The sequence below is a fragment of the Malaclemys terrapin genome, chromosome 5 (assembly GCF_027887155.1).
Source record: "Malaclemys terrapin pileata isolate rMalTer1 chromosome 5, rMalTer1.hap1, whole genome shotgun sequence".
Lineage (NCBI taxonomy): Eukaryota > Metazoa > Chordata > Testudines > Emydidae > Malaclemys > Malaclemys terrapin.
In genome coordinates, this window is record NC_071509.1 from 61189312 (window position 1) to 61206067 (window position 16756).

Here is a 16756-nt window from a genome sequence, read left to right on the forward strand (position 1 = left end):
TTTGCAGGGCAGTAGAGGAATTAAAGAGACTCTCTCTCATTTCCTCAGCAGTTTCTGTAGTCTTGCTCCTTCCCACTGGAGCTTCACCATAAGATTTCTCCTTGCTGTTGACACACCCCTGGATAGCCCTAGCCACATTGAAAAAGTAATTTCCCAGAAGAATTTGTGTAGGATTTTGAGTTAACTCAGCTTGCAAATCCCAGTTTGCAAATCCATGTTCACTTTAGCCGAAGGCACAAAGATTTTGTGACCCCCTACTAACAACAGGTCTGCCATCTGTCCTGGCAGTATGTCTTTCTCCTGAACCTGGTCTCTCCTGACCACAGAGATTTCTGCACCAGTATCTCTCCATGCAGGGAGTTATCTGCAATTTACTTTAACAGCCTTCATGTACTTACTGCCTGGATGTGCAGTGGCAACCTTTACAAATCCTGTGTGATGAGTGGCAACTGCCTGAGGTGCCTCTATGCTCTGGGTAGCAGCATTTCCATGAGTTGCCTGCTGCCTGTTCCCACTCAGCACAGGGCATATATTCTTCAGGTGCTAAGTGGAATTACAATGATAACACCTTCTGGGCTCTTTTGCTTTCACAGGAGATTTGGGACGAGGACTGGAGGAGTGAACTTGGGGAGGTGAGTGTCCAGCCTCCCATCCACCCTCCTTCTTCCCAGGGGTAAAATGAGGACTTTACTTCCCACCAAACTTAAACCCCTCGGCCTGTGATTTATTCCTACTAGGTGCTTGGGATTGCTCAAATTTATCAGCATAAACTGCAAGTTCATTGACTGTTTCCATCTTTTTATCCCATAAACATTGTTTTACATCATCACTAGACATATTCAGGAACTGTTCCTGACCAACCAAATCACACATTCCTTCAAAGCTTGTAATATCTTTTCCCCTCACCCACTTATCCAGTAAATCTCTTATTTGGTTCATATAAGACACATTACTTAATCCAGCCACTCTCTTAAAGCTTCTAAATTTTACTCTATACATTTCAGATGTAATCTGAAACTGTTCAAAACCAAATCCTTACATTTACTATAATTGGAAGCATCACCCATGGGCATCTTATTGAATATGTCCAGAGCTCTCCCAGTCAATTTTGCAACCAAAGTGGTCATCTTTTGATCATCAGGAATCGCATGGAGCATACACAGCCTCTCAAAGGTGATGAAATATTCAGCAACATCACCAGATTCACTATATAGTAGACATAATCACTCCCACTTGTGGATTTTTGGAGAGGTGGCGCCCCCCTGGTGTGGGGCTCTGTCTCATCCACTCCATTACAGCCAGTTCGTGCTTCCGATCTTCCCTTTCCCTGTCAGCCTCGAGCTGCCTCAATTCCATGCCCTCTCATGGTTGCTTTCTGGGCCTCAATTTCTTTGACTTTCAATTCCAGGGCTTGCTTCTGGGCTTCCATGGCCCTCATGGGCTGCTTTCTCCCCAGCATTTTCTGCTTCTTGTAATTCCAAATGTCTTTTATGCTCTTTCTTGTTTTCTGCTGCCTGAAATCTGCAGAGCTCCAACTTTTTCGTAGCTTCACTTTCACTCATTTTGCTGTTTTTTCCTGTCCCTAATTCTCTTGCCCAAAATAAGCAAACAGAAAACAACAAACCAGTAACCACTTTGTCTGTTCTCTAGTCACCACCCTTAAAACTCACTTAAAATCACCACCAGTGTTTCAGGGCAATAATCTGTGCACGCTATCCTGCCGACTACACCACTGTGATGGGTTTGGGCCCTTTGGGGTGCCACCTGCTGTGCTGAGGTGCCACCGAGTCAGCTTATTCTGTCAACCTGGGTCCCCTTTACCCTCCTTGACAGGCTAAGCTCACAAGCCTCTTTCAGTCAAGCACACAGGCTTTCTTCTTGGGTAGATAGGCCATGAAGAGGAGGAGTCTCATTTGCCTTCCTCCCCACCCTTAAATAGGATTTAGATAAGGCAGAAATCCTTTGTTTCCCAAATTGACTCCCCTTCCCTTCCAATGGAAAGTTACAAGAAGTCCCAGGTAATGTTTAGTATCAGGTGACAAGACCACCTGACTCTGTAGTATTACAGTGTCCATGAGTCAGTGGCAGTATGGATTGTTCGCAGGAAGGCCAAGCCTTTTCACAGTCCATTGTCCTCGCTGATGGGTCATCAGCCCTGTCTGGCTTTTCTATTGTTGTACCTGAAGTGTTAGCAGTGGGTGTCACCCAAAGTAGCATAGTTGAAATACAGATACATAGTCAATATTCCTAACTTCAGATACAGAAATGATACAGGCATACAAATTGGATAATCACATTCGGTAAATCATAACATTTCCAATGACACCTTACAAGACCCATCTTGCATAAAGTATATCTCAGTTATGTCACATTCATATCATAAGCATATTTTCATAAAGAATATGGAGTAAAACATCACAGAGCCCATTGCAAACTTTCAGTTATGGGTTTTTAGTTTGTCAGAAGGTTTTTAAATGACTATACTCTGGATCCTCCAACACTGGAATGCAGTGAAGATCCAGGCAGTCATCTTTGCAGACCAGTCAACTTCTAGGCAGTGGTAGCTGGAGTGAGGCCTCTTTAAAGTTAGCTGATCTACAAAAACAGTTAAGTTTCTTTTCACTGAACTCTGACGTTTGAACCTGGACTCTCTATGCTGGCTGGTGCCTCTTCATTTTGCTCTGAGGTTGTGGAGCCCAGGAGCATAGTTCAAACCCAGAGATATTTACAGGAGATCTGATTAACAAGAACTTGGGTAAATTAGGGTTATTTGTATTTTATGCAGTACAGAGCCTGTGTGTTTCTGTTCCTAGATTAAATGCTTTGAGATTCAATAATAATAGTTTTATAAAAAAAAAGAAGAAGAAGAATGTGGGATTATGTTACTCAGGAAGTGGGGGCAGAGGTGGGGAAAGGAAAAATAAACTCCGAGAAGCAAAGAATCATGGTTGTACAAAATATTAAGTACATTGGAGAAAATGAAGACCATAGGAAAATGTTATCAGCCTGAAATGCAGAGAAGACAAATTTTGAGTTAAGCAGACTAATACATAAAAAGGTGAATTTACTTGCTATCTCAGCTAGTTATACTGCTGCTTCCCTTGCATGGCATAATGTTTATTTGGAAAGTTGAAGTCCACACTTACCACCTGTCATCCATGAAAATGACCTGGAAATGACCAATGTAATCCAAGAAGTAATCTGAAAATAATCACTTGAATTAAGCGATGATGTTTCTTGATCCATTACTCCTGCAGGAAAAGCTTACCGAAAAATGATTGATGACATTCATTTTAACTATGTTAGAGAATGTACTTTAGTGAAAAGAAACCGCACTACATTTGTGTAAAAGCATAGTATTAAATGTAGCCGCTTTTTTCCAAAATAATAAAGCAACCTGTTAATTATCCAGATTTGCTGTAGACACATTATAATATTTAGTTATAATGGATTATATTACCATACTTAGCCCATTGTTCTATTATTAATAAGTACTATTTCAGAAGTTAATGCATACCAGGTAAAATTGTCAATGGCGTCCTGCACATTTCTCATAAAAATTGCTGGAAGATCTCCACTCTTCCCTGGGAAACAATGATCTGTAGATCCTTTGGACAGCCCCTTTCTGAAAACACCACAAGAAAACAATATTAATTATATAGTCTGTACATAATCATAACTCATGTCTCCAATCAAAAACAAAGGGTAGAAACTAACTACTGTACAGCAGACTACTGTATAGCCAAATGAAAAGAGCAGATCTGATTTAAAAGAGGGTCAGAGCAAATGATTTTCACACTGGAATTGATACTGTAAATTCCAGTCACAAGTGAAAGAAGAGAACTCTGGATTCCTGTACAACACTCAAGAATGTGCACTTATGGTGAGAATGGTAGTACAGCGCTGTAAGACAGAATGAATTTACTCCCAAACTGGCAAATAAGAAGGCTTCTGCCTAGAAACTAGTACTATAATCAGGGATCGGAGGGAAGATCCTACAAACCTTTTGCACACAATCATCAGAGTCAATGGGATTATTCGTTTAAAGGATGGGAGAACTGGGTGCCAAGGTAGCAATGAAAAAAAGAAAATAAATTAGCTTTGCATTTAGTCCATTTATAGAAAAAAAAAGTATTATTTTCCATCTTCCTGCAACCTGTTTTTCTTTATGAACTCAAACAACTTATTTGCAGGATCTGGACTGATGACTGTATGATTGCAGAATAAAGCATCTCTCACCACTAGACAGGAACACTGGCTGAAAAGTATCTGGTCTATGAATTCAGAACAATTACTTGAATTTCCGCCTCGGCCAACTCCTTAAAAGTGTTAATTAACAAAAATGTTTGCTCAAACAATTTTAAGATATAGTAAGTCAATTTACAAGAGCTTTCCTGAGGAAAAAAAAAATCTGAGTGTACTTTTAATGGAATTAAAGGCTTATTTTAGGATTGGTATTAATCTGTACAGAAATCTACGTGTTATTCTTCAAACATTTCTTTACCCTGTATTTTGCAGTTCAGAAACCACAGGAAAAACACTCATGCAGCATTCCCTCCCGGCACCAGAGGTACTTCAAAAGTACAAAACAGTAATTGTTCAGACAGTACTCAGTTAAATAAATGTTGTTGTTCAATCATTAACCTGCAGCTGGTTTCACTGCCTGTAAAGTCTGCAGGAAAAGAAGTTACAAATATGCTACTAGGTAGAACAGGGCCTTTTCAAAGAGTCTTTAAACAGTCAACTTAACATTTTCATTAGGAAATCTGAGATGCTAGTTAAATATCAAGATATGTACACATATCAAAATTTTCATGAGTTGCTAAAGCACCATTACTTCAGTTCTGAAGAAATTTGGATAATTTGCATTAGGGATAGGCCATAAAAATTTTCATTACTCTGCCCTTTCCAATGTAACAAATGTTAGTACTGATCTTCTGACTCATTTTGATTGTTACTTATAAAATGTAGTTCTATGTCGCCACCCTCAATAACTTAAAAAGTCTATAAACCTTAAACTACATACTTTAAAATACACAGATGAGGAAAACTCTACTGTTGCTTTATTGCTATTTCTATTTCTACTACAATATCTTACTGTGGAGAGAAAAGTTAGTATTTTTTTTAACTGGAGTAGTTGTTAGTTTACAATTCTAAACGGCTATAATCTAACTCAGTTGTGCAATTAATAAATTAAACTGATCCATTTAGAACATACAACACTGAGAACTCCCATATAATAGCTCTAAGAGTACCCTAACAATCATTAGACTTATGACAATCACCGAGCGACCCTAATGCTAATATACAAATAACATTACACTGCCAGCTAGCAGCCCTAAATAGTCAAATTCATGAAACAATTTACCTCAGCCAGCAGACAATAAAACCAGAAATACTCCAGAATAGCCTCTCACCCTTAGATCACACGCAGTAATATAACCTTATCTCTCTCCAAAAACCCTATCAAACACAATACTAATTTTTTTTCAATATTGCCATAACAACATAATCTCAGATAACATCTTAATTTTTGATACTTAGTTTTAGTTAAATTTGAACACATAATTTCTATTGAATATAGTATTGTTAAATCATTATATAGCAGTTTATGAAGTATAAATATATCTTCAGAACACATACAATACTTTACACAGACACAGGAGAGGGTTCAAAACACTATTTGAATGGTAGCTTGATGGGACACCTGTGTTCTATTTTGATGCAGATACTTCTTAGGCATTTTTCTTAGATAATAAAAATAAATGAGCTAAATAAATATATACAAATAACTAAACTCTGATATTTATTAGGATCTGCTATGATGTTTTCATGATCTCCCCAACATAAATTATTCCCTAAGCTCCTAACTCTAACACTGCATGGAATACTACAAAGTAGCTTTCTTTAGAGAAATCATCTTGCTCAGAAAAAAACTGAAATCTCTTTAGAAGAAATACACGCATTTGTAAACACAATATATAGGCTCAATCCTGCAACCTTTTCTGAGATGAATAATTCCTTACTTAAGTAATACCCATGTAAAGACTGTATGATCAGCCATACTATTTTCCAATTTGTCTTAGTGTTGACTGGGATTGAACGCAATGCATAAAGACACTGTTTATGGTTATGAGAAGAGTTCTGTGAAGAATGACATGAGCAATTAAAGCCTTAAATTAAAGCCAAAACAGCCACTTTGAGCTATATTCTACCCTTGTTCCAAATGTGGGCCTTCCACGGATTTCAATTGTACATATTTGTTTATTTCTAAAGAACAAAGGTCAAATACAGCATTAAGTCACTACTCAGACATCAAAATTATTATTACATACATGTACACTCCTATTTAATCCTGCATCTATCATGCACCTTTGACTGCCTCAGCTGCACTCTGCCCTCTAATCCCTCTCCCCAGCGAATTCTAAAATTCCAAACTTCTGAACAGCTTCAAAACAGACACCATTATTTTAATTAAATCCACTGGCCACAGAAATGTTTCCTTTTTTTTCTCTTCCCAGATGTGAAACTCACACCTCACAAGCCTGATTAAAATGACCTGAGGCCCCAGTTGGACAACAGTCAGTCTACAATGGCGATGGTATTCATGGTCAGATATCTTGTGCCTTCTGAATGCTAGAAAAAGAACCTCATACTTTTCAAAAGGAGAGATTTCCAAAAGGTGCTGAGATACTAAACTGGAAATCATGACATTTGTATTAATAAACAAAATCTCTTTGTACAGAATTTTTAATATAAGAGATTTTCTCGCTCCCCCAGGTTGTTCTCCTGGCACTGGGAGAGCCTGGAGCTACAGGCTGAGGTATGAAAAAGTAACAAGAATAAAAAAAAATGCAAGTGTTCTAAAACAGGCTTTTTGGCCAGGAAAAACACTTGATGGAATGGTATAAAGGTTTTACCGGTGATCCTTTGGAATGACCTATTGTTAGTAATACAGTCATGCCAAATTTACACCAATACATCTTGCTACCACCCCACCCCATCATGTATTTTATACACCATTCACATACCCTATTCATAATAAGCTGTACACACTATCCATATTTGCATACATGTGTCCACACACTCCATATTCACACACACTGGACACGTGTAACACAGCCCCGCACACGCACTGCCCCCGAGAATTCTGACCTCCGCCTGCACACGCGCGGAGGCTGAGGCTGGTGTCTCTGCAGGGAGGGAGCCCCGAGGCCCGAGGAGCGCGCGCAGCCCCCCGTGTTTTCCAGCCTTACCCTATGACCACCAGCTCCGGATCTCGGGCACGCCGCGGCGGGTCGGAAGTCACGGGCGGGGGGCAGGGGCGCCGCACCCCGCTAGCCACGCGCATGAAAGGCGCAGAGAAGAGCGGCGCCCGGGCTCGCAGCAGCCCAGCTGGGTCCCTGTCCCTCCTGGCGGCCCCAACGCGGACGCGGCTGCAAGCAGCGCCCCCCTGTCATTTCTCATTGTGACCCTCCATCTCCCGTCGGGAGAGAGGCCGGGGGCGGGTGGAAAAGGGGTCTGCGGGGTCGGGCTGCTCCGGAGCCGCTGCAGCTTCACCCTCCGCTCGCTGCGGGCTCTTAGCGCCCCTTCCCGACGGCCGCAGGTGGCGGGGAGCGGAATTCCACAACAGCTGCAGTGAGCGGGCCGGGCGGCTCCTTCTGTCCAGGGCGCGGCTCTCCCCTGGGCAGATACTGTGCCAGCCGAGCCCACGCTCCAGGAAACCCCACTCTAGCCAGCCGCCTTCATTGCCCGAACAACCCTCGCCCCACCCCACAAGTGACCGACCCATCCAGCTGCCGGACCCTGCCCTACTTTCTCACCCTAGGGAGAGCCCTGACCACTACCCCATCACTCCCCCACACACAGGCGCCCCTTCCCTCATAAGAACGGCCATACCGGGTCAGACCAAAGGTCCATCTAGCCCAGTATCCTGTCTACCGACAGTGGCCAATGCCAGGTGCCCCAGATGAGTGAACCTAACAGGCAATGATCAAGTGATCTCTCTCCTGCCATCCATCTCCACCCTCTGACAGACAGAGGCTAGGGACACCATTCCTTACCCATCCTGGCTAATAGCCATTGATGGACTTCACCACCATGAATTTATCCAGTTCTCTTTTAAACTCTGTTATAGTCCTCCTACCAATTATTACCCTCCTTCCAGGAACAAGAGCCTTAGTGCCCTAATGCCAATGCCCCCTAAACCCAACAAAGCCCTAGCCATCCTCCGGGTGCTGGAGCAATTTGTATAGTGGGGGTGCTGAGAGCCATTGAACCAAACAGTTAATCCTGTATATAATGGAAATCACTTCAAACCAGGGGGTGCTGAAGCTCCCCCAGTTCCAACACCTATGCCCCCCCCCCTTCATGTTAGCCAATAAGAAAAGCCATACCCAACCATCCTAACACACACCTGCCAAGTCCTTCCACCCAACAGGACATCTGAATAGGTTCCCCCGCCCCTTCCCATCCCAGGGACAGGATTTTCAGAGCAAGGCTGCTGCTGGACTGCTCACTGGGGTCCAGATTCTGCCAGCAATGAGTAGCACTTTACTGCCCTCCTAACCCCACTGAAATGACAGGATGACTCTCAAAAAAAAGTACTACTCACTGAATATTAGTGGTTGAATCTGGCCCACCTTATTTGGAGGAGGGAAATGCAAAAATAAAACAAAAAGCAACACAGGTAGGGACAACTGCTGCCAGAAACAGTGGTTAAAAATACTCCTGTTCTTGAACTTGTACCAGGCATAGGGTTGGAGTGAGCTACAGCATCAGTCCAGGCAACAAGAATGCATACACACCCTCAATGCACAGTAAACCATAAACATATGGAGAAAAGAAGATCATTAATGTCACTCTGGGGAATGATGGTGATTCCTCCTTTGTCCTGGTGTTAGAATTTTTATTTCAAAAGCACCATTTAATAAAGAAATTCCAAGGGAGATTTTCACCAATTGACTTTAAATGAAGGTTTATTTCAGAAATGAGTTTCTAACGCAGTTTATTCACTTAAAAATTCCTGTGCTTGCCCATGGTACTGGCAGATGTAGCCTACTGAGTATTTCCAAAATGTACCATTTAAAAATTTCTCTGTACCTAATGATATGCCTTATTAAATAATTCCACACACTCCCACTCCTACCCTCATTTCCCCAGCTGTTTCTGAAACAATTCCTGTATGCTTGGTTTGATGCAAGAGAAAGGCAAAGCACCAGATAACACCTACATCAGGCCTTGGCTTTCCTTTGCAGGGGTTAATGAATTTGGGAAAACAAATCAATCCAGAGCAAAGAGTTGGCTAGCAGCCTCTCCCTCAAAATCCTGCTGTGGGGGCAGGCGGACGGCCATCTCAGATAAACTGGTATGGATTAATTTTCCCCTCCACTATCCCAGTTTTAAGTATAGCTAATCTTCATGCTACAGGCAATGGGAGAACGTGTGTGACTGCATATTTACTCCAGAGAACTTCCCACTGCTACCAGTGTACAGGTTCCAACTAAACATGTACATCCCAGATAAATACTGTACATCTCTCCATAAACAAATATTACCAGGAAAGGGAGCGGTCTCAGGGGAGCTAAAAATAAACTGCTAAAATAGCAGGAATATATAACAATTGGCTAAGCTATATTAAAATAATATTTAAATCTTGAAAATGTAATATTTAGATTATAGGGTTTTTTATTTTGGTTTGTTTTAAGAGAGGAATGAAAAGGAAAGTATGCAGAAATATTTCTAATGTTTACAAATACAGCTATCCTCACATACAAGATTGAAAAACATTTACTTTACACATTCTTCTGAACCACTACAACACTAAATAATAATAAACACATTACACAATCCAGACAATAAGCACAAAAGAGCACTGCAACATAATTTTAATTGTAAGCCACTATGAATAAAGACACTAACAAAATGCAACTTATGAATTGCACACTGTATATCTGAGTATAAATGAGAAATATTTGCTTTGTTCTAAACTATAACGTAGTTTTATACTGCCACTAGCTGGCTATTTTATCAGAGTGTTACACTAACAACACAATACAGCAGCCCTTATGGACAAGTCACTTCAGTTATAAGACCCTAATTTACAGATGCCTATGACAGTCTTTTAAAAAAACAACAACCTGAGGCTGACGTTTTTCATATTTGGTCACAGTCTAGTGATGAATTTTATGAGGAAAATTTGACAAAAATTCCATTTGGTTGCCTGGGATATTGGGGACAGGGGGATTTTCACCAGGTAAAACTCATTATTTTTCCTGTACTTGGATATCACAAATACTGAGGGGAACCAGGGAAGCTGAATCAGATGGATCACAAAGGGAGGAACCACTAAAGCCATAATTCCCCTGTGGAGCTCCACTAGTGGTAGCAATTGTGAAAGCTGCAATTAGGACATATAAAAAGCAACAGAGGGTCCTGTGGCACCTTTAAGACTAACAGAAGTATTGGGAGCATAAGGCTTTCGTGGGTAAGAACCTCACTTCTTCAGATGCATCCCAATACTTCTGTTAGTCTTAAAGATGCCACAGGACCCTCTGTTGCTTTTTACAGATTCAGACTAACACAGCTACCCCTCTGATAATTAGGACATGGTTACCATGGTATCTTAAAACGCTTATGGAATGGACTAGGAAAAGGACAGGATTGTGGCTACAAGGGGGCCAAATTTTCATCCCCTACATGGAGTTCAAGTAAAAGGGTTTTGCACAGGAGACTTATATAGTGGCTTGGAGGACAAAAATCCCCTCACCCAGAGAGGAAGGCAGGGCATGGAGCACCTGCACAGTGAAGTGCAGTGAATTTCCCAAGGAGGGATGAGATGTTAAATATCATTCAGTGGTCATTGAAGGCTACATCCTGCTCTAAACAAGGCGAGAGAGAGAGAGAGAGAGAGAGAGAGAGAGAACACACGGATCTTGAGGCCTCTACAGAGTGTGCTGGGCCCTTCTCATTGCTTCCTAGCCACTCACCAGGCAGAATCTCTTTCACAACCTGTACGGTCATTAGAGTTTCTACCAATCCCTCCAAGTGGAAGGAGTTTGGTGTGGAAGTCAATGCAGATTGAAGCATCATTAACTCCTTCACTGTTGGAGTAGAGTGTTCTGCACAGAGTGATTGCTTCCCCTCCACTCCATCCTCAGTATGTATCCTGAATGTCAGCTGAAGCCCAGCTGTGTGGAGTTGGTGCAGAGTGCCTTTTGCTGGCTCGGAGAAAATGAAGTGTGCATGCTGTGTAGGCTCCACTATAGCTTTCCATGGACTTAGAACCTCTCCATGTTATTTTTTACTCTGTTTTGTTTCAACACCTTGATGTAGAGGAGAATATAGGGTCTCAAATGAGACAGCAGAATCATATGGTAGTGCATAATGCCAAAGAAGTTGCACAGAGGGTGCTGAAGTACTCATAGAAGAATCTACAGGCAGGAGAGAAGGAAAGAATACTGGGCTCTCTCTAGGAAGGGTGCAAGAGAGCACCAGAGGTTTGTATAAAAAAGAGGACAGTACTGCTGTATCTTACATAGAGTTCAGGAGTGCATGAGGATATTTTAGATTATAAAGTCCTGAAGGCAAGGACTGTCTCCTTTTGTGTTTGTACAATGGGGTCCAGGTCTATGACGGAGCTCTCTAGGTGCTACAAATGCAATACAATAATAGCTATGAAATAGGTCTGGTAACAGATAAGGGAACACTTTAGGGCAGGGGTCCCCAATGCAGTGCCCGCGGGCGCCATGGTGCCCACCGGGACATCCATGTGCATCCGCCTATTGGCTGCCGGACAAGCAGCCACCAAAATGCCACCAAGAAGCGGCAACGTCAAGAAGCGCTACTGCCGAAATTTCGGTGGCAACGTCTCTTGATGACGCTGCATCACGGCGGCATTTCGGCAGCGACACCTCTTGACATTGCCACTTCACGGAGGCATTTCGGCGGCTGCTTGTCCAGTGGCCGCAGTCCTTGGTGGCTAGTTGTCCAGCGCCCACCCCACAGGAAAGCTTGGGGACCACTGCTTTAGGGGAGTGTGGGAATATCTCAAGAGTCTCTAAAACTGGTTGGCAACTTTTGAGAAGTGGTGTGCCAAGTCTTCATTAATTTAAGGTTTCGCATGCCAGTAAAAGGTTTCATGTGCCAGACTGGCAGCACGGGCAGCAGACAAAACCCCAGACCGGCAGTGGACGGGGCCCCCACCGCCGGCCCCGCTCAGCCCAGGTCCCGGCCAGGTTCCGTCCATCTAGACGGACGGCGGGCTGAGCGGGCCCAGCGGCTGGGACCCTGGTTGGCAGCAGCATGCCACTAAAAATCAGTCCGCCTGCCGCAGGTTGCCGACCCCTGCTCTAAAAGGAGGTTTGTGAGCATAATAGGAACCTAGGAAATGGACAGATTCAGGGAAACACTGAGGAGCATCTACAAAGCTGGAGCACTTAAATGAAGTATTAAACAGGAGGGGTGCAGAAGGGGTATTCACAGGGGATGTTCAATTACATGAGGGAACTCTGAAAATGTGGCTGAAGTGCACAGGAAGGCTTCTAAATGGTGTGCAAAAACCATCAAGAATTTAAAAAGAAATGGAGGAACATAGCGTATCTCTATAAGTTTGGTGTAGTAAAAGTTTCTAGGGGAAAGTTGCGGAGCACTTCAAGGTCTCTAAACAGGAAAACAGACAACTGAAATTTTCAAATGAATTAACAGACGTGTATGGCTGTGATATAGAATTGGGGTCATTAGAGGAAGGGTACAAAAAGTACTTGGAACTTCTATGGTGAGCATATATGGAAGTGTACGGGTGATCTTCAAGAGAAATGGATACTCAGAGCAAAGGAAAGTAAACAAAGGAGCACAAAATCTTTAAAATTAGGGTTTTCTTGGATATATCAGGAACTACAGTTCTTCAAGCAATCTTTAGAGCAGTAACAAAGCTCAAAGAATTCAGGAGCACACTGACTGTCCTTAAAAGGGCAAGGCAACCACATGCAACTTTGTCTCTTTCTTCCTTTTCTGACCCATTTATCTCTTCCACTACAGAATACTAAGCAACAGAAGAAAATTAACAATCAACATGAATTTGCCTACTGCAGTTTTGAGCAATATTTTCCCAGAAGCACTGGCTACAGTAGTGTAAATTAAACTAGTTTTGACTAATCATCTTCAAGCTGCTGCTGCAAGCACATCTGTGGAAATAATACTCTGCAGCAGGACAAATACAATGTTGCTGATGGGAAAATCCTGTGGAAATAACTATTAGTGTATGGGGGGAATGTGATGGGGAGGGAAACTGCAGATGTGGCAAATGTAGGATAACTGCAATATCATATCTTGCTTAAACTCCTGTATCCTCAGAGAGTATACTATAATAGATGTTAGATAACTAACTATGCTACAAAATGAAACCCTAAGAAGAAATGAGTGGCAAGCTTCCATGCCTGAAATGACAACTGTAGTCACCTCAACTTCCATTTTTTCCTCCTCTCTTAAGTTATATCTTGGTGCCTTAAAATATGCATTTTATAGTGGTTTGCAAAGATCTAAAGAAAATATATTTCTAGAATGAAGATGGTAAAATTACAACTCTGTTACATCAAGAAATAAATAAAAAGAATAAGATTATGGAAATGATAGACTATCATATCATCTGAACAAGTGGGTGCCAAAGAAAACAAAATATTAGAAGAAAAATATTTAGTGACTCTAATGCGATTTATTGCAGGCTGTAACATACATGCTCTAGTTTGCCAAAGGCAATAAAACCCAAAGAGGAAGTCCAAGATATGGAGAATTACAGTTGGAAAAGGGAAGCGAAAAAAGGCTGTCTGTAAAGCTACCATGTGAAAACTTAAAAAAAAAAAAAAAACTGCAGATGCTAATTTCTTTTATTTCTCTAAAGCCATGCAGTTTGTTGAATGGCCATTTTACCACATTTATTAACAAAGAACAGTATGACCTAGATTGCACGTGGTAACAAACAGTTCAACAAAGCTTCCTTTTAAAAAAAAAAAGGGGGGGGGGCATATTGCACAAAATCACCATCATCACTCCAAAAAAATAATGCAAATGGGAATGCCACTTGAATTTACAGTCCCAACAGAGATACAAAACCTTCACAACTGTATTTAAAACTTAAGTTAGGCTCAGTACATTATAATTTACACAATACATGTTTGCAGTGCAATACAGGGGACAAGAGAGTCCCTCCCCTGAAAAGCTTGCTATCTAAGTTAAGAAGAAATTGACCAGCACAGGTATGGATACATAAAATCATAGAAATGTAAAACTGGAAGGGACCTCAGTAGGTCATCTAATCCAGTCCCTTACACTCAAGGCAGAACTACATAAAAACTTGACCATTCTTGATAGGTGTTTGTCTAATCTGTTCTTAAAAACATGCAAGTATGAAGATTCCACAACCTCTCTAGGCAATTTGTTCCAGTGCTTAACAACCCTGACAGTTAGGACGTTTTTCCTAATGTCCAACCTAACCCTCCCTTGCTGCAATTTAAGCCAATTGCTTCTTGTCTTGTCCTTAGAGGTTAAAGAGAACAATTTTTCACCCTCCTGTTTGTAACAACTTTTTATGCACTTGAAAACTGTTATAATGTTCCCTCTCAGTCTTCTCTTTTCCAGACTAAAAAACCCAATTTTTTCAATCTTGCCTCATAGGTCATGTTTTCTAGACTTTTAATAATTTTTGTTGTTCTCCTCTGGACTTTCTCCAATTTGTCCACATCTTTCCTGAAATGTGGCACTCAGAACTGGACACAATACTCCAGTTGAGGCAATATCGGCATGGAGAGGAGTGGAAGAACTACTTCTCATGACTTGCTTACAACACTCCTGCTAATAAATCCCAGAATTATGTTTGCTTTTTTTGCAACAGTGTTACACTGTTGACTCAGATTTAGCTTGTGATTCACTATAATCCTCAGACTGCTTTCCTCTGAATTCCTTCCTAGGCAGTGAGGGGAAGGAGAGAGAACAAGAAGAGAGAACGAGGGTGATTACAGTAAGATCACATTATTAATATTTTAGGGATTAATGCATATAGCATTGAGATTCCCCTTCAATGTCACTACTTAGCAAGGGAAACTAAGGTTTATAGATCACTGACTGACACAATATGTGAAGGACTTGACAGAGTGGAGAGATGCAGAGAGGGTCAAGAAAGGAGTTCCAGACTTAGGAGTCACATAAAAGAAAGTGAGGAGAAGAACATGTGAGGAAGAAATGAAGGAGGTTGTTAGAATTGTGGCTTAAGCTGAATGAAGAGGTGAGGGGAAGAGTGAAGAGGATGGGGAGGAGCATCAAAATAAATGCGAACGGAGAGAGATGCAAAAACTAAGACTGTCTCTGCTACAGACTTCTGCCAGTATAGATATACACCTCTACTTCGATATAACGCTGCCCTCGGGAGCCAAAAAATCTTACCGCGTTATAGGTGAAACCACATTATATTGAACTTGCTTTGATCCACCGGAGTGCGCAGCCCCGCCCCCCCGGAGCACTGCTTTACCGCATTATATCCGAATTCGTGTTATATCGGGTTGTGTTATATCGAGGTAGAGGTGTATGTTGATTGGGGTGTGAAGAGGTGTGATCACTGACTGACACAGCTATGCTGACAGACATCTGTAGCATAGACGCAGTTATACTGGTAAATCTGTGCTTTTACTGGTGTAGCTTGCTTCACTTGTAGCGGGTGGTTTTACTATACTGGTACAAATCACATCTTTGCTAATATAGCTGTAATGTAGCCATACTAGGAGTGCTTCGTCAGTGTAGTATACCGGTATTCCTAGACCAGTAAAGTGCTGCTAGTGTAGATTTAGCTTGAGTTGTGCATGGCCTTAAAGGAGTTCAAATTTGTTACGAAAAGCAAGAGAAAGCCAGGGACTGAACATAATAAGAGAGATAGGTGTCAGATCATTTTCACATCTAACTTTGGACAAACTAAAGAGGAAGAATAATCAGGGAGACCAGAAAGGAGGAAGTACTTTAAATTCAAGGAAAAAGATTGGAATAGATAAGAATGGCTTGAGGTGGACAGCATCACAATAGCAACCATCTAATTTGATTTGGACAATGTGGGGAGGGTGACATATGGTACCACACTTCGGCAATATTAAGAGTATGGTCACTGGCACTGTCTAACTCAAAGTTCCCCCAACCCAATGGTTCATTGGGCTGACACAGTGAAGGCAGGTCAGTTTCATAGTCAACAGTACACAGGGGAGTGACATGGCCAGCATTATGTCTGACTGTAAGGAATCAGGGCATAGGCAGTCTTGCCTAGCATCACAGCTGGGCCAACCCACCTGTCAAGGATGGCTACAAGGCAGAAGTCAGCAAGCAGGGATCAGAATAATCACTAGAGCCAAGATCAATAAGCAAGAGTCAGGGTCAGAGTCAAGGCAGGGTCAGAGGCCAGAGATCAGAGGTAGTTAGGCTGGAATCAGGACACAAGAAGAGTGAGAGTCAGGCAGGGGTTGGAGACTGGAGATCAGAAAGATAGGTGAGGTCTGGAGTCACAGCAGGCCAGAAAGCTGTGTAGTTGCCCAGACAAATTCCTGTTGTACCTCTAGGGTTAAATAGCAAGTATGGGCCAATCAGAGGACCGTAGGTTGGTGTCACTCTGGACAGTACTTCCTGCAGCACCTAATCTCCATAGTGCCCCTTCTATGTGGCAGTGCATGGTCTCCTGGTGGCAACACCACCTGTCCCAGGCTCTGCAGACCTGGGTTCTAGTCTC

The 16756-nt window shown here is 42.1% G+C and overlaps 1 protein-coding gene across 3 annotated transcripts in view; it reads right to left on the minus strand.

The window, feature by feature from the left end:
• The window catches only part of FAM149A (family with sequence similarity 149 member A), a 78218-nt gene that overhangs the window by 20132 nt on the left and 41330 nt on the right, over positions 1 to 16756 (minus strand). Inside the window, exons 1-2 of one of the 3 annotated variants that reach the window (XM_054030907.1) lie at positions 7257 to 7591; positions 3518 to 3625 (exon numbers count right to left, since the gene is read on the minus strand). In XM_054030907.1, coding sequence (XP_053886882.1) covers positions 3518 to 3625; positions 7257 to 7351 — 203 coding nt within the window. In that variant the 5' untranslated portion in view covers positions 7352 to 7591. The other 2 variants (XM_054030908.1, XM_054030906.1) reach the window with 2 other exon arrangements.